This window comes from Sus scrofa, chromosome 13 (genome assembly GCF_054392235.1).
Source record: "Sus scrofa isolate SSC_HxYL_T2T_F1_AM1 chromosome 13, Sscrofa_HxYL_maternal_Yorkshire_Landrace_v2.0, whole genome shotgun sequence".
Classification (NCBI taxonomy): Eukaryota; Metazoa; Chordata; class Mammalia; order Artiodactyla; family Suidae; genus Sus; species Sus scrofa.
This window is the reverse complement of record NC_139395.1, coordinates 59975564-59997453: the sequence shown is the minus strand read 5'-3', so window position 1 is coordinate 59997453 and position 21890 is coordinate 59975564. Positions and strand designations below refer to the sequence as shown.

The 21890-nt window shown below is 41.6% G+C and overlaps 1 protein-coding gene across 2 annotated transcripts in view; it reads right to left on the bottom strand.

Moving 5' to 3' along the window:
• Window positions 1–8479: 8479 nt before the first annotated feature.
• Window positions 8480–21890, bottom strand: part of SYNPR (synaptoporin) — a 323932-nt gene continuing 310521 nt past the window's right edge. For both annotated transcript variants that reach the window (XM_084988846.1, XM_084988847.1), the window contains 3 exons: window positions 15127–15318; window positions 9821–10449; window positions 8480–9533 (listed from right to left, as the gene is read on the bottom strand). In XM_084988846.1, coding sequence (XP_084844972.1) covers window positions 10192–10449; window positions 15127–15318 — 450 coding nt within the window. In that variant the 3' untranslated portion in view covers window positions 8480–9533; window positions 9821–10191. The remainder of the gene's footprint in view (window positions 9534–9820; window positions 10450–15126; window positions 15319–21890) is intronic.

Genomic DNA, 21890 nt, shown 5'->3' with positions numbered 1-21890 from the left:
AAGAAACAAATGGAGCACCACGGAATGGAACAGAGCTGAATCTAGTGGAAAACAGCAGGTGGTAAGGGTAAGATTTGTTTTGGGAAATTTTGAGTTTAGGGCTCTCTGTGGACTGGGGCACATTCAAAGCATATTTATTGTTAAGAGTGCCTGCACTATGGAGAGATGACTTGTACGCTTCCACCGGGCGTTTTGTGATAGCCCGCAGCCTCCCTACCAATGTCTCACTCCCCCAGGAACTCTCATTTCATTCCTCTTTTTTGTATCCCTCATGGCTTATCAGTGTCTGAAATTTGCTGATTTACTACCTACTGGGGGGCCAGGGGTACAGAGGGGAGGGTGGATGCAGTGGATAGTTTTTAACATATGGGCTTCAGGCCATTCCTGTCTTGTGATCTGGGGGCGGTGCAATTTGCAAACCGGGTGACATAAGTCAGTGAGTCAATGTGGCTCCAGGATTGTAGGCCCCACAGGGCAGGAAGCCTTTTCTGAGGGCCCACTGTGAGCTCCCTAGAAGCACACTGGAAACTTTTCAAAGGAGAGTTATTTTCTTTTTCCGCTCTAGTGAGTTGATATATCACCTATTTTATAATGGTTTGCATATTTTATGAACAACTTTTCATATAGTAGCTTGTATAATGGACCATGTTATATTTGTTCAACAAATACTTATTGAGTACCTAGTATATTCTAGGCACTGCTCCAGGTGCTGAGGACACAGGTGTGCGCAGTCTAGGAGATCAAGTCCCAGCCCTCAATGGAGTTTATATTTGAGAGGGACAGATGTAAAGGACAAGTAAACCAAGGACTGCATAATGTAATTTCACGTCTGTATATAATCTCTCCCACTGGACTGTCACAGATCGAGGCAAGAATTGTATTTATTCAGCTGTTTCTCAGCTGAAACTCCAGCTGTTTCAGTGCTCTGGCCTGAAAGAATGTTTGGTACCTCCAGGATTCAATCTGTAAATAATGCATTTTAATTTACTAGAGCACTTCAGCAGGGGATGGGATAAACATTGGCTACCTGACTGGGAGCGTTGTCAACACTGGTATCTCAATACATGAGCACTGAAAAGCTTTCAGCGGCCCCACATTAATGCTACAGGCTGGGTAATTTTCTCGCAGGAAAGTTAATGCTATGGCTTGGAACAACTACCCGTTTTAATCATTATAAGCTACCGAGCACTCTGACTAGGCAAATCTGCTATGAAATTTGCTTACATTGTATCATTTCATCCTTGATCAGTGTGGTAGCTGGGGGGTAGAATAACACCCATCCCACCCTGTCCTGCACATGCCCCCATCCTAATCCCTGGAATCTATGTGTATGTTTCTGTCAAAAGGAACTAAGGTGACTGATGGAATTAAGTTTGCTAATAAATTGACTTTAAAGTTAGGAGATTATCCAGGTTGATCTAACATAATCACAAAACTTCTTTAAAGTGAAAGAGAGGCCAAGAGGAAGTCAGAGTATGCAACTTGCAAAGAACTTAACCTGCTGTTGCTGGATCTGGAGGTGGAGAAAGAGGGCCATCAGCAGTAAATTTTAAAAGATGGAAGATACAAGAAAAAGCCTTCTCCCCTAGAGCCTCCAGAAGGGAACCGAGTCTTGTCCACTCCTAGATTTTATCCCACTGAGATCTCTGCTGGATTTCTTTCCCACAGAAGAGTGTGATAACACATTTGTGTTGTTTATGCTACCAAATTTATGGTAATTTGTTTCAGTAGTCAAAGAAAACAAAGAGAGGTTGATATCCTCATTTCCCATTATATGGATGAGAATCTGAGGTTCAGAGATGTTGAGGCACTTGCGCAGGATCACACAGCCTGGTTTCAGTGATGAGACCAAGATGGAAATCCAGGTCTACCTGCCTACAAGCTGATGCTTACATGCTACTGCTAGGAATTTACATGATCAATTAATGTTGATATGGCTAATGCCAACCTCTATCAATGCTTAAAAATGCAACCTAGCTCTCAGCTACTAAGACATGGATCTGAAACTTGTCTTATTTGAGGTGACTGTTTGTATTTGTATTCCTTGTGAGTGCATGTGGCACCATGCTACCAAGTTCTGTGGAAACCTATGTCATTACTGACTGTGAAATTTTCATAGACAGTCTAGGAGCTTTCAGAAAGTGAGAATAACAGTGGACTTATAGAAAAAGGCCGTGATGCTCAGGGCCATGTGTAAGCTACAGAATGTATCACATTCTGGAAGGAACATGGCAGTGGAAATCAATCAGAAGAGACCCGAAGGTCTGAAGAGAACAGGGGAGAAAAATATAAGGAGGAATGTCAATTCACAGGCAAGCAGGGAAAATACTTGAAATAAGGGAACTATTGAGTTTGTATTTTGCTTTTCTCTTGACTTGGCCAAAATGGTATGAGAGTTAATACACGTCATGAGATTGTTTCTAGTAAGTAGGGAGATGACTATATGTTCATATGAGCCAGTGAGTCAAGTTCACAGTGCAAGCCAATTAGACTCTCTCAAACTACAAGCAGTCAGGCAATCAAAATATGAATAATATAGCAGAGGCTCAAAGACAAACCCTTTCTCAGCCACCAGGAAACCTATCAGATTTATTACAACCTCCTTCAAGTGTTTTGTTTAAGAAACCAGGGGGCCTGCCCCTTTAATGAAAATACTCAAGTAGACTTAAAATATTTTCTACCAAAACACAGGACTTCCAGGAAATCTTCTGTTCTCACGCTGGCCTTTTAATGTCCAGTGTCCATTATTCATGGGGTCCCAGGGGGAACTGTTGGAGCCAGGGCTGTTCTTGGAAGAACTTGCTGCCAGGAGGCTCAGAAGAGCATTCAGCTGAGCCCTAAAAACCAGCAAAGCCTCCAAATCCAAGTCAAGCATATTAAGAAATCATTCTTCACTCAACTGAACCTTTAGAAGTCTTAATGACTTAATTAACTTATTCGGTGATTTAAGCCTTATTTTATTCAGCTGGCAAATGATTCTGACAAGAACTATCCTTATAACTATTAAGGACTCAGCATCCCTGTAGTAGCGCTTGATAATTTGGGTTATTGCTGAATGTGCCTCAGTCAGACAGGCAAAGCACATCTGGCTTAAAATATAGTAGAACAGTGGGGTAGCACTGTTATGGTTTAGCAAGGTTTAGAGCAAGTTGTTTTGGACTCAGAGTGACCTGGATTTGAATTTGGCATCTGCCCACTTCCAGCTCAGTCACCTTGAGCTAAGAGGTTACCTGGTGTTTATGAATCTCAATTTTCTCACCTGCTCAAGGGGTATAAAACTAGTATTGCATCTTGCATTAAATAGGAAAGTGTATATAAAGTGGGTGGTATAGTTCTCTGTGTGGACCAGATGCTCAGTAGACGATAGCAATTAAGAACGATTTTTATTAGGGAAGGTGATTGAAAGGATTTTGTCATTATTTAAAGTTTCTGACCTTTGGTTTTCCAACCTGTTTTATGGGAGTAATGCTATTTCATCACACAGTTGTGGTTAAAGGTAAAATGCTTAGCTCAGTGGCTGGCACAATGCACTCTATAAATGGTCCTTGTTACTTTATAGTTGTTATTAAAAATTTATCTTTGGACAGTTAGATAACAATCACATGACATATTGAGGTTAAAGTCTTAGTTATATGCTGGGTAGTCTGGGAATTAATGGGAAAAGTATCTCTTAGGATAAAAGGAAAGGGACTTAAGTTTTAGTCTTTTTCCCAGCATTAAGGCAGTGAACCTATTCAGCATTGCCAAACCTCAGTGCAGTGGACACTATCCATGACCATCTCCTCTGGAACTCACCACTGCATACCTGTTGATCCACTGACTCCCAAATGCCAGGACCTGAGACCCTGCCTTTTTCTGTCTGCTGTAGCCGCCTGGCCCATGCACAGCATGGTCGGAAGGTATGGGGGGCTCGGTACTTCCCCAGAGCAGCCAGCCAGTGACTGACTGGAGGTGGTGGATAAACACCACAGGTACTTTGCTGCAGGGCTAGTCAAACTGTGTGATATGTTTTGCTCTTTGTCTTGTCATCTCCAGGGCGGTTGAGCCACAGTTCCCAACACCTGGAACCTCCTCCCTAATGCAAGATTTATTGGTTCACCTCCCTTCCTTGGTTCACCTCCCTTCCTCAACCCCCTACTTGTACTTGAATTCTTATCTCAGAGTCTACTTCTGTGGGAACTTCACTTTCAAAGGGGGACAGCGATCTCTCCATTTTCACTGGGTTGTTGAGAGGAACAAGTGAAATCATATACATTATGACTTTTGAACACCAAAGCGTAAGTGCTGTATGTAAGTCAGGCCTTACTGTTCTGCCAGATTGAAGATTTCCACACACCAATATTTAAGCCCCAGGAACCAGCCTAAGCTGTTGCTGAAAATGGATGGAGCCCCCATCCTAATTCAGGCTACCATGTTTTTATTTTAGGGCTTCTGGTATTTCATTCTGTGTCCATCCTCCTTCAGTCCTGCTGCCTTCAAGTCAGCCTCTCATGTCCTCCTTAGCATTTATCACTATGTGAAATAACCTTATTTCTTTATCTGTATACACCCTCTGCCCAACACTGGGCTGTAAATTCCACAAGCACACGGATAACATCTATCTTCTTCACCTCTGTATCCCCAGCAACCTGGAACAGAGCTGGACACATGGAAAGTACACAAGAAATAGGTGTGAAATGAAGTCAGTAACCCATTCTCAGCATTCTCATCTACAGGAAGTTGTAAAAGTAGTACACAGAGTCTCATGAACCCTCCACCCAGCTTCCTCTCAGTGCTTACATCTTATATAACTGAGCTATAACATCAAAGCAAGGAAAAGTGATACAGGGATCCTTTCAAACCAATTTTCTTTTTCTTTCTTTCTTTCTTTTTATTTTTTTTGCTTGTGAGGGCCACACCCGTGGCATATGGAGGTTCCCAGGCTAGGGATCTAATAGGAGGAGCTTTAGCCACTGGCCTATGCCTCAGCTCATGGCAATGCCAGATCCTTAACCCACTGGGCGACGCCAGGGATCAAGGCTGTGTCCTCATAGATGCTAGTCAGATTTGTTTCTGCTGTGCCACGATGGGAATTCCTCAAAGCAAATTTTTTTTTTTTTTGTCTTTTTAGGGCGGCATATGGAGGTTCCCAGGCTAGGAGTCCAATTAGAGCTGTAGCCGCTAGCCTACGCCACAGCCACAGCAACGCGGGATCCAAGCTGCATCTGTGACCCACACCAAGCTCATGGCAATGCCGGATCCTTCACCCACGGAAGCCAGGGATCGAACCCACATCATCATGGATGCTAGTCTTGCGTGTTAACCACTGAGCCATGATGGTAACTCCTTCAAACCAAAATTTGAAGCATGTCATTGCCCTGCTTAGCTGCCTAGTGGCTTCCTAAGGCCCTTCATGATCTGGGTCTCCCAAACTCTGCAGCCCAAACCCTTGGCTCTCCCTTACATGTCCCAGCCCCCCAGCTCTGCTCCTGTCAGTCCTTCTGATACCCTGGACGGTTACCCCCTTGGGGCCTTGGATGTACCTTCCTCTCTGCTTCACATGTTCTGCCCATCACTGATTCCTTCTCATTCTTCACATCCCAGCTTAAATGTGACTTTCTCAGAGAGGCTTCCACTGCCCACACCCTCCCCCCCACCACCCCCGCACTGTTGCACCTCAGAGTAATCAAAATGTATTCTTACATAAGGCATATCTCAGAGACATGATGGGTTCAGTTCCAGACTGCTGAAATACCGCAGTAAAGCGAGGCACATGAATTTTTTTTTGGTTTCCCAGTGCATATAATAGTTATGCTTACTCTATACTGTAGCCTATTAATTGCACAATAGCATTATGTCTAAAAAAGTGAATATCTTAATTTAAAAATAATTGCTAAAAATGCTAACCACCATCTGACAATGAAAGTGTTGCCAAAAACCTTTAATTTGTTAAAAAAAAAAAAACCCAAAAAAACCAAAAACCCAATGTCTGTAAAGCTCAGTAAAAGAAGATATGCCTGTCTTTGGTTTGCTTACTTGTCCATTATTTGAGCTTCAGTCTTGAGTGTAAGCTCCAAGATGCCAGGAGCTGTATTTTGCTCATCACACTATGATTAGAAATTTGACTTATAAAAACGAAGGTTTATATAAGTGTGAAGATATAAGATGTTATCTCAACATTCAATAGCAACCTAACTTTTGTAAAGTGCTGTATGGTTTTATCAGCTTTTCTGCATGTGACTGGGTTGGTTCTTGTCCCTCCCCTCTGAGGTGAATTATCTGCATCCCCTCAGCAATAACAGTAACATTTGTTGGTGGCTGCTGTAGGAGGTTTGATGCTCTGTGACATTGCTCTTGTCCATTCTCTAACTTCAGCCGCAGCTGTGAGGCATAGTTCCTACTCATGTTGACAGTGATCCCCTTCATGCATGCACCTTCCATGGTTCCCCCTTACCCTTCCTCAAGGCCACTAGCCCCAAGAGTGGAGGAGGGGAGGGCAGTAACAGCACTCATGTCAGTTCCCCTCCTCCTACTGTCAGCTGCTACCTAAGGGTTGTTGGGAGTCAAGGTTGCAAGAGCCTGCTCAGCCTACAAGCAACTGCAACCTGGAAATGAGAGAAAGTTACCTGCCCTCTGGGCAGCTCCCAACTGGTGGGGGATGGAGGTTGATAGATAAATATTTCCACTCCTGTCCCTTGCTAGAAAATTGCCAGAGCCATTCTGAACACTGCTCATACATCCTGATAGAGCAGGGTTCCCACCTCTCTTACCACCAACCACTAGTGCCCCCTCTTATCAGATTTTCCTCCTTCCTGGTCTCATTCTCCCTGCTCCCTTACTCTTGCCTCCTCAAATCACTAGAAGCCAAACTAAGACAGTGCCTACATTATGCCAGAAGCTGTCTTGATGCCTTTACGTGGCTTACCTTTTCCTTCTTGATACCCTTCCGATGAGGCAGACCTTACTGTTATCTGTACTGTAGAGACAGGGAGAGTGAAGGATTGAGCAGTTGAGCATCCTGCAGGGGCTTTTGGACCTGATCACAAACCCTGAAGGCTGAAAGGGGTCCCTGGGGTGTAAAGTCCCTTATGTTCTCAGGCTGTACCTGCCTCCAGGTTGTGGCTTCAGAGAAGTACCTGGGCTTCGGAGAAGGCACAGAGGATGAAGGACAGGCAAGGAGATGGCAGCGCAGGGGTTCTAACCCGCAGGTGGTGGGGTCATTGAGCCCACCGTTTTCACTTGTGTACTTTACCTTCTTCTGAGGAAACAGAAGGCTCTAGAAGGTGAAATATAGCTAGTTAGCAATGAGGCTGTGATTCCAAATTAGGTCTACCAGACATATTGACCCAAACTCTCCTACCACGCTGATTACTCCCCTTTAAAAAAAGGCCAGATCTACTGCTATGATCTTGAAACCAAAAATGAATAAAACCAGCTTAATGAAATCCTTGTTGGAATACAGCAGCATTTTACTATAAATCTGCAGTGGACTATGGAAGCATTTTTCTCTCTGAACCAGGGCAGGCAGTGCTTTCCAGTGTTCTTTAGGACTGTTAAGATTGGTAACAAGAACTGCTGTTTCTGAAGATTTCTTCACTCTGGAAAGTTCATGACAATTTAAGAAACAGAGGCCATTTTCTCCTCCCAGATAGGGCTAAAGAAAGCAATCAAATCTAGCCACTATCCCAGGAAATCAGAGGTGGATGGAGGTAAACTTATGCCCGTTCCCTTCTGCCCACTCCCAGCCCACTGCTCTTGGGAGTTAGGTCAAGGCTATTTCCTATCCCCTTTCTCTTAGCCTTCTTCAGCCCATTCTACCCCATAGCCACTGAGGTCATTTTAAAATGTCAGTCTAATGGTGTCCCTCCTCTGCTTAAATTGTTTGATGCTTTCCCTTTAGCTTCTTTAGGGTAAAGACAGAAATCTTGATCCTGGCCCCCAAGCAGGATTTCACCCATACTCCCAATCAGCAGCTACACCTCTCACAAGGCCACTCTTGCTTATTACACTCTGGCAACTCAACACTTCTAGCCTGCCTCCTGCCATCTGACCACTTTGCAAGGCTACTCTCTGAAAGTATTCTCCCTCCCTCCTATCCTTGTGAAACGGTGCAGTTTTAAGGCTGATTCAAGCTCCTCAAGCCCGTTGAGTTCTCCCCAAGCAGCTCAAGTCCCCTCTGATAAATGTTCTCATAGAATCCCATGCCTCTCTGTCACACAGTGTAAATGGGGTGGGATGTTTTACTATCTGTCTTCCCCAATAGAGTGTAAGCTTCCTGAGGTAGGGCATGTTTTTGCTTCTGCTGATCATATCCCTAGCACCTTGCATAGCCGTGGATATAGAAGAGGTCCTGCCATGGTGGAATCAATGAATGAACATCTCTGGGCTCATAAAACAAGGACAGGGTGAGAGATGGAAAGACTGTGCATTCACCCTCTGTTCTCTCATTGGTCAAGCTCATCAGGTTCTATTGTTGTAATTCTCCATTATCCAACCAGCATTGTATGCAATAACTTTATTAAGTTCAAATAGATATCACAATACAGATTTATCCAACAGGATCCAGAAACTGTTTACAGATATCATCTAAGACATACATCTGCTTTGTGCTAAAATGTTTCCAGCATCACAGATCACACAATGGGTTTGTACATTGATAATGACTTATATCTGAAAATAGAGATGCTGAGCTTGCCCTCACTGCTGGGCCCTGGTGTTTCAACTGAATTAAAGAGGTGAATGGACATTTTCTTGATCATTAATACATTCTGGGGAATATTTAATGAGAACACTTTGGGATACAGAGTGGTTCATAGAAGTCATTTTTAATTTATGGGTAACATTCAAATCAGACTTTGTAAGTTGAGACGAGAATTTTTAATAATTGGTTCGAGGAACATATTAACTTTGGAAATAAATAGGATTCATTCGTTTAGTTGGTAGTGTAGCTTCCACAGAATGTCCTTCACACATAAATCTATCAGCTTGATATCTTCTTGATTATGGTGTCTAATAGCTGCATCTCCATTATTCTAAGGAAAAAAACTCTCCATCAACAAACAGTTAGTGGGCTTATTGTTCACAGTCCATAGGATAAGAACCACAACACATCATAGAAAGTTACAAGAATGTAAATATTTAGCTAACTAAATAGAATAAATATTGGGCAATTACCATCTAGAATACTGAATATCTACTAATCAGGAGAAAAAAATCCAAACCTTAGTTACAATGCATTCAAAATTGGATAAAGCCAGAGAGACAGATTTGCAAGAATGCAAAGTAGTGAATATATTTCTTTAAACGTCCATTTAACAAATTCATGGTGCAAACTGGAAAATTTTCATAAATACAGTTCAAATGTTCATTGTGTGAGGAAATGCTTATTCATGCACTAAATCATATGAGCATTGATTCACAAATAAAAAAAATACAGAGTAATTGTCTAAAACCAATACTTAAGAGATTCACAATCCTACAGGGCCTGCAACTAAAAATAATAATACATGCACGTTGTGATGCACCAAATCATCTTTGAGAAATCGTTAAAACGTCTTTCGGGAGTTCCCGTCGTGGCGCAGTGGTTAACGAATCCGACTAGGAACCATGAGGTTGCGGGTTCGGTCCCTGCCCTTGCTCAGTGGGTTAACGATCCGGCGTTGCCGTGAGCTGTGGTGTAGGTTGCAGACGCGGCTCGGATCCTGCGTTGCTGTGGCTCTGGCGTAGGCCGGTGGCTACAGCTCCGATTCGACCCCTAGCCTGGGAACCTCCATATGCCGCAGGAGCGGCCCAAAAAAGACAAAAAAAGACAAAAAAAAAAAAAAAAAAAAAAAAAAAAAACGTCTTTCGCATCGAAATGCATAAGAAAACTCAATGCTATTTAATTGGCTTTTTGCATATTACATACTAGAGACTTCAAGCTACAAAATGCTTCTATCTCGACACGCATACAAAACGACCATAAAAGTACCTGTGTATATAACAAGGTACTCTCCAATTAGCCATCCATAATGAATAATCTATCTCCTCATGTCATCTTATCTCTCAGTACCATTTATCACAACTCAGGCCTTTCTGCCTTAATGAGGACTACAGATCTCTGATTTACATTCAACACTCTCTGCATTAATAATTGAAACTCTTAAAAAATTCTTCTGCCACTGACATGGAAAGTGGTAAGACTATCTTCCAAAGATTTCCAACATCACCCTGTTAAATCTGGTTGGTAAAAGAGGCAGGGCCACTGGGCTGTTGGCCAAACTCATCTGAGGATGGCCCCAAACTCGCCTGCTGGCTGTACCCACTGCTCGAGCCATAGCTGTCTTGGTTGTATCCACCTTGGTTGAAGCTACTGGAGTGCTTTTCCATTGGGTCTGAAAGATATCTCTGTCCCGAGGAATGCCAGCCGGTCTCCTTGAAAACAAACCAGATGTTTCCAGCCCAGAGGATAAAGTTCAAGAATCCAAAGACCTAAAGGAGGATCACAGTAAATGAGTGGATGGAAACCCCAGAAAAATCTCCATTTCAGAAAAATCTTTCACAACTCAAAAGGTCACTTTTTGCCTCAATGTGGAGGCCACTTCCAACTTCTCATTCAGAGTCACTCTTTCATCCACAATATCTGACTATTCATGAATGCTTTCTACGTGTGAGACATTGTAAAAAGGGCTGTATGTGTATCCATTCCTTTAGTCAAAGAAGGTGCTATTACTATAACCATACACATCTTTAGATGTGAAGACTGAGGTTTAGCAAAGATAAGGATCTTATTCAAGATCACATGACAAGTAGTAGACAAGTTAAACCCTATCCCACTGTACTCCAGAGTCTGCATCCCTACCTAATCCATCACTATCTCCCCAAACAAGGTAATCCCCTTGGTGTGTAAAATATCTTCAGGGCATATGGGGTTGAGTATTTCCATTTTAATGATGGTTCATTAATTTATAAGATTACCTTCACTTTAATGCTAAAGATACTACTTTTCCATTTGTGGAAATGATATAAGTAAAATAAATCAAAGTAAAAAGATGGAGTCAGCGATGGTCCAGGTGGGATGCAGACAAGCATACACCTGGTAGCATACCCAGAGTGTGTGCCTGTTTGAATAGTTGTGCTTCCTGTGCCTCTCACATTCAGAAGTGAAGGCTCAGACAGAAGTCTGAATGAAGGGATGGCTTCAGAGAAGTGTGAAGGACTGAGGGTGAAACTTTCATATGGAGATTGCTTTCACTTTCTGGAAGGGTGTCCTCAATGATTGATCCAAAGGATCAGGTGTCATTTCCCCAGGTCTTGAGTGTCGGATGGAAGCAGAACTGCGTGCAGCTTCAAGAGGCCAAAACAGAACAGTTGTTCTGCAGCCTCTTTCAAGGAGGACTGGATGACTGGGAATTAACCACAGGAGGTCACTTTTAACAGCCCCCTCTTGGAGACAGATAATGATTGTGTGATACAAAGCTGTGATGACATTGCATTTAGTAACCACTCCAGCATGACACTAACTAATCAAAATGGACTTGGGCAGTGGCCGCAGCTCTGGAATAGGTTTCTGGAAGCTCCCTGATGGGCCAAGAGAGTTCATCCCTTGGTTGCTGGATGTTGGGATATTCTGGAGGGGCCTGGGGGCTTGGAACACAGGCTCCAAACTTCTAGATTTTTAGCAGCAGGTGGATCAGGGCACACTACCGTGGGGCCAAGCCCTCTGGCTCTGGAGTCTGAGTGGTCTGGGCTTTGCAGTTTTTCGCTTTATGACAAGGCAGCTAGCCTCTGAACCTGAGCATTTTAAAATTCTATGACATGACAATTTCCTTCCTTGGGTGATAGCTGTGAGGATTAAAGCAGCAACACAGTCCCGGCAGGACATGTTAGTAAATGCTTACTGATTGCTAAGTTATGCTTTAAGTCACTTTCTGAAACATTTCTATGAATTGTGTTCAGATGACTCTTTTGCTGAGGCAGAAACTGAAGCAAGGTTTTGACAGTGAGGCTGTAACCCCAAGAGATGTCAAGAGCCAAAATGGAGTATCTAGGTTCCTAACTGATCTCACTGAAGACTGATTCATCCAGGCTTCCCTCCCTCCCTTCTTCCCTATTCCATCCTCTTTCCTCCCTTTCATGTTAATTGAGATTTATTTAACATTATTTTGTACCTAATGTGCTAGGCTCCTTACTGAGAGAGATGGAAAACATAAATAAGGTACTTACAGTTTAACAGCTGTGTGATCAGAATGAATCAGGCAATCATGGACAAAACTCTAATTTACACACAGGACTTCAAAGCCATGTATACAATCACTAGGATATTTTCCATCAAAGGGGAGATTATGATTAAACTACATCTCTGTGAGTACATGTCAATATATGAGTACAAAAAAGTTATCATGCAATCTTTTCAGATATGAAGGGACGGCTCTGCCTAGGTCTGTAATTTCACGTTTTCTATTCCTTGGTCTCTCTCTTTCCCCTGCGGCTACTTGGTTTCTAAAAAAGGGATGCTTGAGAAGAACCTAGAAATCAGGGAAATGCAACTTAAAAGTACATAAACGTGACATTGCCATGAATCTATTTAAAGAGTGGTGATGTCTAAATTTACTGCCACCAGAGTGGTCTCACAGATCTCTGGGCTGGTCCATTTCAGGGGCACATGGGCCCTTGAACTTTTCCTTGCCATTTCTTTTCCTTGCTATTTTTAAAAAAAATTTAAAATTTTGTTTTTTATTTTTTTAAATTATAGCTGATTTACAGTGTTATGTCCATTTCTGCTGCACAGCATAGTGACCCAGTCATACATATACATACTATCTTCCACCATGTTCTATTCCAAGACATTGGATATAGTTCCCTGTGCAGTACAGTAAGACCTCATTACATATCAGTATTAAATGTAATAGTTTGCAACTAGCAACCCCCTTGATAGCTCAGTGGTACTTTCCTTGCCATTTTGTTGTAACTGAAATCAGCCTGAGGATTTTGATTCTAGCCTAGATGTGGGACAGCAGAAAGACTGAAAACAGACAGTGTATAACATGAGAAAGAATGGGGAGAGGACATTAGCTTGTCTGAGAACATGTATCAAGACTACTTTGGTGGGAGTTCCTGACATTTCTCAGTGAGGTTAAGAACCCGACTAGTATCCATGAGGATGTGGGTTCGATCCCTAGCCTTGTTCAGTGGGTTAGGTATCTGGCGCTGCTGTGAGCTGCGATGTATGTCACAGATGCAGCTTCGATCCTGAGTTGCTGTAGCGTGGGCCAGCAGCTGCAAATCTGATTTGACCTCTAGTCCCTAGGCTGGGAACATCCTAAAGAGCAAAAAAAGCAAAAAAAGCAAAAAAAAAAAAAAAAAAAAAAAAAAAAAGATTGCCCTGGTGAAGCTGGAGAAATAGAAAGATACACTGAGAATGGTTTGTCAGAGTCAGCTCCTATTACCTGTGACCTAACTATTATACCACATAGGGATACTGGTACCCGAAGTGGGGTATGAAGAATGGCTGGCCTTTAGGAATAGGAGGATTATTTTACTTTAGCCAGTTTAAATTGAGTTTTCTGTTATAGGAAATGAAGACACAGATAGGGATCCAGAACTCTAACAGCCCCAGACCTGCCCTTCCACACAGGTTACATTAGTTGCTTTCTATATGTTCTCCTTTTGATTTTAAGACACACGTCACATTGTTTCTCATTCAAAATTGGCATCTGCTAGCCTAAAACTTATTAGAGACATCAGAAACAGAATTCAACAGGCTATGCATGATGTCATAATTTACTAGAAGGACTAAAACACTGCATGATTTTATCTTTTGTTCTCAGATTCTGAGATCAGGGTTACAATAACTTTCATTAAGCCTATAAACAAAGTACAGAAGCAGCATAATATATTTTAAAGTGTACTTCATATATTAATAAATAAAAATTACTGTGAGGCCCTAATACATAATTTATTTCAATGTTTACTATCTTATTACTAAGGCAAGATTCATGGTCAAATCACCAGCAGCTGTTTAGCTCCCATTTTTCCTTTCTTAAATGCAGTCTCAGATTAAATTTCAGAAAGCTGTAGAAACATAAGTTAACAGTGAAGCAAAGATAATTATTTTGTAAGGGTTGCTAAGGAATGTCATTCCTTCATCAAACACTGTTGGCCCTTCTATTCTTCGCTAACTACTGCTTTTTGCAGCCATTATAGCTTCTGTCTCTCAGATACAGTTTCTTTCTTTGGAACAACACAAAAAACTCATAAAGTAAGAAAGAAATTTAGTGGCTCTACTGTCAGATGTTCTGTCTTCCTCTACAAGCCATACACTTGATGATAATATTTGACTCTGTTCAACTAATGTAGTTCAACTTTCCCCAAGTTATCAAGCAACTAAACCAGGAGCATGGAGAATATTAAAAAAATTACCATAACTATTATACGTATTTTTTATACTCGGCATTTCTTTCTGTACACTACTGGGTCCAAGTATTTTTCTCCAGACAGCCAACTGGGTGTATTTTACCTATGCGTGGCTTGAACAATGTTTTCTTCCCAGGAAACTTCTATGCCATCAAATATTCCTTTTAACTTCTGGCAGATTTCAGCCTTAAAGTTCAGATTATGTATCTGCTTCTGGCTTAGAATTCTGACTTGACTGTCATCCAAGCAACAGCTGCCAGTACCTGCTGGGCTCTTATTAAGAACTCTGTAATTGGCAGCATTTAAGTCTATGGGTTCTGACAATAGAAAACTGGAAGGCCCAGGGACTGTCTTGCACAGAGAGTGAACTGTCACCTCTTAGATGGGCACAGTTTCAGAGGCAAAAATTTCCAAGATGACTCTTGAGATGTTTTTCTGATTCCCTTCATTGGCAAACAAAGATTTGGGAGGTTGGAGTTCCCACTGTGGCTCAGCAGATTAAGAAACCAACATAGTGTCTGTGAGGATGAGGGTTTGATCCCTGGCATCACTCAGTGGTTTAAGGGTCCAGTGCTGCCTCAAGCTGTGGCATATTTGCAGATGTGACTCAGATCTGGCATTGCTGCAGCTATGGTGTAGGCTGGCAGCTGTAGCTCTGATTCAACCCCTAGTCTGGGAACATCCATGTGCCACAGGGGTGGCCTTAAAAAAAAAAAAAAAGATTTGGGAGGTGAAATGTAGAGGGCAACGTACCACGGAAGTGTTCAGGCTGGACATCACAGGGCTGTGGACGGCTGTGCACTTGTTGGACGGTTGTTTGCAAGCTGACATCAGTAACAACACTTCTTTGGGATCTGTAGCAACCTTGACGTCAGACAGCCCTTTCGCCCAAGCTGAGGAACCCACCAACCACAAGAATGAAAAGACTACAGTGACGATAAAGTCCTACAGAAAGAGATAAGACAGGAAGAGAAATGTGAATTCTAGAAACAAATAGATGCATTTGTACAACTCTTTGGTTTGCTTTTTGGAAAAGTCCAAGATCCCATAGCACTGGAACCATGCTGAAAAGCGAATAAAAAAGTTTTGTGATTTTTTTTAATATTTCTAGAAAATAAATAATAGCAACAATAATGAATGCTTACTATGCTTCTGGTGATGAGGGGCTACTTCTCATATCCTTCCTTGTGACTCAGAGACTGGGGGTGGGGGTGGGAGTCACCCACACCCAAGACTTCAGCAGACCATGTTCTAGCATAGGACAATTTTTCAGATTTACTGTATTTATGTTTGACAACTATAAAAATGCTGCATACTGTTTACCCAGAATAATAAAAACACTGACTTGGAAAGGAAAATAATAAATTTGACATACCAACAGAAACAGACCTCTCTTTTATTTTAAATGATCAATACCTCACATAGAAAATTTGGCATCTGTTTCTTTCCTACCTAAGGCAGTGTCACATCTCACTTCCTCTGTGAGTCTCCCCTCATGCTATGATTCAATTATTTTTCATCAAGATCTCTTGATCTACACTGAAGGAACTCTTATGCTTTAATATTGTTGTTGTGAATGATTTGTTACTGTGTCTTTTGTGAGAATGTTCTAGAAGGTCCACAGCTAAAAGGGGCTGAATCTTCTGAGCAATTGGTCTTTTTTTATCCAGGGGCCATTGCCAATTATGTAACTCATCAACTGACCATTTTACATTGGCTTTAGAAAATGTAGGGCCAACCTGTTATCTCCTCAAAGGTTTTTTTCTTTCTTTCTTTTTTACTATCCTGGGTATTTTAACCCTACTCCTATTTTTGCTTTTATGCCCTTCCTGCATTTTCTATTGTTGTCTTCATCTTTAATTAATTTCATCTTGAGTTTCATATGTCTCTGTAAGCCATGTGAAAGTGTTTCTGGAATGAGATATAGGTATAAATGAACAGGCAAAAAATACAGTCTCTACAGCTATTTCATTATCTGTAAGGAAATTTGGAATGAAGAAACTCAAGGGGTAGGGTTTGAATTAGAAAATGGAGGAATGGTTGCAAATAAACAAGCCAGGATGACTGTGCCAAACACAACTTTCTCTTCATGTTCAATCTGTACCTATCTCATTCCTTCATTCCTTCAAAGAGTAATTTTTGAGCAATGCATCAGATATTCAGTAAGGTCTTTTGGGGGTTTAAAAATGCACAATCTAGGTTTTACTTTCTTGATTTTACTTATTTGTTAGTAGCCAGTAGATATCCTATAATTCCAACTATGAGTAGCTGGAATTATTTATGCTCATCATAGTTAGAAATACTTTTTTTTTTGTCTTCAAACTGCAAGTACTCTATTTCCACTGCCTTAAGAATTTTGGAAATACTCCTGGAAATCTGACCACCCTTTTAAAAATTAGAGGCTATTAGGATGGGGAAACTTTAAAAGGCTGTTAGGATGGGGAAACCTCTCAACTGGAAACTGAAGAAAATACCACCTCTTTAAAACTTATTTATTGGAGTTCCCATCGTCGCTCAGTGGCCAATGAATCCAACTAGGAACCATGATGTTGCGGGTTCAATTCCTGGCCTCGCTTGGTGGGTTGGGGATCCAGTGTTGCTGTCAGCTGTGGTGTAGGCTGCAGACGCAGCTCGGATCCCACGTTGCTGCGTCTCTGCCAAAGGCTGGCAGCTACAGCTCGATTAGACCTCTAGCCTGGGAACATCAATATGCTGCAGGTGCAGCCCTAGAAAAGGCAAAAAGACAAAAAAAAAAAAAAAACCCAAAAAAAACAAAACCCAAACTTATTAAAATAATAGTAATAATATCTAACATTTATTGAGCTCTTACAAAAAAAACCCCAAACTTATTAAAATAATAGTAATAATATCTAACATTTATTGAGCTCTTGTGTTTTATTTTTCCAAGTTTGCATGAATTAACTGTGGTTTTTTTTTTTTTTTTTTGTCTTTTTGCCATTTCTTGGGCTGCTCCTGCAGCATATGGAGGTTCCCAGGCTAGGGGTCTAATCGAAGTTGTAGCCGCCGGCCTATACAACAGCCACAGCAACGCAGGATCCGAGCCGCATCTGCAACCTACACCACAGCTCACGGCAACGCCGGATTCTTAACCCACTGAGCAAAGCCAGGGATCAAACCCGCAACCTCATGGTTCCTAGTCAGATTTGTTAACCACTGAGCCACGACAGGAACTCCGTCTTTTTGCCTTTTCTAGGGCCGCTCCCATGGCATATGAAGGTTCCCAGGCTAGGGGTCTAATTGGAGCTAGCTGCTGGCCTACACCAGAGCCACAGCAACGTGGGATCTGAACTGTGTCTGTGACCTACACCACAGCTCATGGCAACACCAGATCCCTAACCCACTGAGCAAGGCCAGGGATTGAACCTGCAACTTCATGGTTCCTAGTTGTATTCGTTAACCACTGAGCCATGATGGGAACTCCTGAATTAACTGTTTTAATCCTGACAACAGCACTGTGAAACAGATGCTGATCCTGTCCCCATTTTACAGTTGAGAAAACTGAAGCATGGAGAAGTTGAATAAAATTCTCAGAGTCATGTTAGTAAGTGGGGGAACCAGGATTCTAAGCCAGTCTGTCTGTTTCCAGTTAACCTGTGAGCTTAAATATTCTACACTGCCTTTTAGGTCTGCTTTCAGGAATATTCATCTTTTTATTTAAAACAGGAATACTAAGAAAGTTAAAAAGGAAGACTTGAGGTCTTGCTTAAGTTCAGCATGACAAGCTAGCAATCAATCACTTTCCATAAACAAACTTTAAGACTAAAGTCAAGATCTATGTCCTTGGAGTAAATATGCTATTTGAGAGAGCTAATCTAACCCTTTACACCCTAGTACCATTTTATAGAGATCCATGTACTATACTGAGATATCTCATATGAGTTAAAATCTCAGAGTCTGTCATAAGATAGGCCTGGGGTTGAGTCCTGACTTTGTTACTTATTAGTTGTGTGTCCCTATGCAATTTGCTAAACTACACAGAGGCTCATTTTAGCCCTCTGTAAATTGGGATAATAATAGTATCTATCCCATAGGATGGTTGTGAGGAGTGAAAATGTGTATGTTTGCCTATTTCTCCAAATAAGATGTCAGCTCCATGAAGACAGAGACTGTTTACCTTGCTTATTGCTGGGTTTTGGCAGAAGAAGTGCCAGCAACATTGGTTGAGAGATAGAATAAATGAATATACAAAAGGTCCCAATTTGGTTATATAAATTTATAATTTATATAAACTTATGGGAGTTTACCAGGTGGTAATGGTAGGACTAGAGAGGACTTCTATTTTATATAAGCTTGTATATTTTTAAACATTTAATTAGACCAAATAAAAACAGCATGGCAATGTGACCAAGGTACTGATTGATTAGATCAACAGCTCTCCCAAACAGAACTTCAGGTGGCCCCATTTGTTCTTATGGCAGTACCAGGTGGTATACTCAGACCTAATAATGTCATTAGAATTGAGAGTTTCTGTGTCAACGGTTTCAGAAAGCAGACTCAAGCCAGGTTTTCTCTAACTATGCAAAATGTGGCAATGGAGGCAACTATGGCAGAACTCTAGCTAGAGTATAAATTGGCCTGAACTTGTTTTGGACTTTGAGTGGAAGCCTGAGTTTAAAGCTACATTCAGAGACTGAGATGTGGGAGCAAAGCTCTGAACCCACTTTCCTCCCACCCCGTCATCTCCTGTAGAGGTTCCTGTTACCGAGCCAGGTTCTTTTGCCCAATGCTCAGCAAGTAGAGATGCACAGGATTTCAGCAAAGAGAGGGTTTGTTTACAAGGAAAACGCCTGTAACCACTGAGAACAAATTTCAAACCCACCCACAGAAAGCAAACGTTTGGGAGGTATTTATGGGATGAGGAATAAAACGGCAGGGCCGTCTGAGGTGTGGGAGGCGTGGGGAGCTTGGGGAAAGGTGATTGGAAAAAGGTTCAGGAATCCTTGTTCTGTTCAGGTTAAGAAGGCTACAAACCTCCGCAAGTGGAGTTTTTCAACCCTCTGATATCAAAAAGGTCACCTAGCGGGCACTGACGCATGCCCAGTTGAAGGATTGTTGGTCTGATCCCATCTTGACCAACTCAGCTGGAATGAGACACAGCTGACTCTAAATTCCTTTTGCTTGGAGGACATGCAGGTCTTAAAATGACCTTGATTAATGAAGGCAGGTGAAATGGATTTAATCCGTTTCACTCCCATGGGCCACACCCCACTGGAACCCCATCTGATCCATGCAAGTTAGCTTCTGCACACAGAACAAGGTAGTGAGGAGCAGAGGGTCCATCAGAAGCTGTCCCAACTAGTGGTTGTCTTAGGAACTGCAACAACAGCTAATGCCACCTTTTGTGCTGTCACATTAAGTGTGCTGTCACATTTACTGAGTGTTTCCTCTATGCCAGGCACTCTGCTAAGCACCCACAGGTGCTTAATCTCATGCCTAGGTGCTTATGTTAGCCTGCTTTTCTTAGGAGGAAACTGAAGCACAGACAGAACAAATACTTTCCTTACAATTAATGCCTGGCTTGATTACTGTGCCATATCATGAGTTTTCTGAAAAGTTGGGACAGATGTTCTTTAGCGTATTTTAGGTAATTAGTTGATGTTCTCTAAGTTTTATTCATTTGTTATTACTTAAACAATTTTGATCTTATCTACATATTTCTGGTGTTATTAAATATTTTATCTAAAGAAAATTAGTTATTTTACATAAATAAGGTTCTCAGAAGGAAATTATATGTGTAGCATAAACACTAAACCACCAAAATTGCCACAGATAGAAGAAGAACTGCAAACATAAAGGCTATACAGTAAAAATAAAATACCTTAAGTTATAGCTGGGTATGTTGGCACAAGGCTTTGGAACTTAGGATCTTGGTTAAAAGGGAGATCAGTCAGTGTTAGCGGGATATTAAAGAAATACTAGCATGACCTAATTAGAAGGCTTACAGTTAAATTGAATAGTCAGCATCTTTTCCATTCATGTTATTAAATGCCGTGTTAGTGGCCCACCTCAAACCATCTTCTTTACCAGGATAGGTAAGCACCTTGTACTTGAGAGTGACCTCCTCCTGATGGTGTACGTAAGAATCCAGTTGTTTACGAATGCTACCCTTGACTTCCTAACAGAGATAGAATATGCATGGAATAAAGTCAAGACATACTTAAAAAAATTTTTTTTTAAAGTATAGTTGATTTACAATGTTCTGTCAATTTCTGCTGTACATCATAGTGACACAGTCATAGATGGATATTTTTTCTCATACTATCTTCCATTATGTTCTATTACAAGTGATTGGATATAGTTCCCTGTGCTATAAAGCAGAACCGCATTTCTTATCCATTCTAAATATAATAGCTCGCATCTAATAACCCCACGCTATCCATTTCACTCCCTCCCCCTTGGCAACCACAAGTCTTTTTTTCCATGTCTGTGAATCTGTTTCTGTAGATAGGTTCATTTGTGCCACATTTTAGATGCCATATATAAGTGATAACGTGGTATTTTCCTTTCTCTTTCTGACTTCACTCAGGATGAGAATCTTACTGTTAGGTTATCATGGTACACTTGATAACCCTCTGAAGATATCTTCTGCTAGCTGTGTTTATGCTATTTCCTCCCATAGAGAAGAGAGGCTGACATTGGAAAGGTGCTTTAATGGTTCCCCAAACCTCTCATACTTGGGATGAATTGCCCCCTGCAGCCCCAAGAAGTAGTCAGAAGAGGTATTACTAGCTCCATATTGAAGATGAAGAAACTGTGGCCAAGAGGGCTGAATGATGTACCCACGGTTCATTAAGTGGTTTATAAAATGAGCTCTGAGCTACTGGCCTCACTCTTTACCCAAAGAACATGGATATGGTTGTGTTTCTGCAATATGTGTTAAGTATCTTTCAGTGATCCCAGAAAACAGCTTCCTTGGCAGAGGGAGAAGCCTGGCTTCATGCTGGCTCCCTGGTTTGTTTCCATTTTATCTGTTGGGTGTGTTTTTGTTGCCCCTACTTCTCCTAATTTGGTGTTAGCAAACTAATTTTTACTAGAATTTAATTTAATGTATTAAAGATGCTTGTCCTGGGGCATAGAAGAAGGAGTCGTCTATGGTGTCAGAAAACTTAATGTTAGAGCCAGGTCTCCATCTTTCCCTGATGGCGGCTCAGCACTACTCCACCGGATATTGGTAAACACAACTTCCCATTTTTATCTATTAGCAAATATTCCCAGTATCTCAACCCCAATTACTTTATTATCTATCCTATTTGATGGCTTTGCTTTGTTTTCTGTGGCTGGTTCCCATACCAAGTGCCTATACCAGAAAGTGAAGTGCAACGAGTTGTTCTCAGTCCTGGTGTAGCTGGATTCACTTTGCTAAGTCAGCTTCCTCGAGTCCCAGAGTGAAGCTGTGGATCAGGAAACAGAAATCAAACAGCAGGATAGAATCTCAGCTCAGGGAAGAGCTTTGGACTTGTTTTGGAAGAGAGAATTGCTAAGCAGAGGCTGGATTG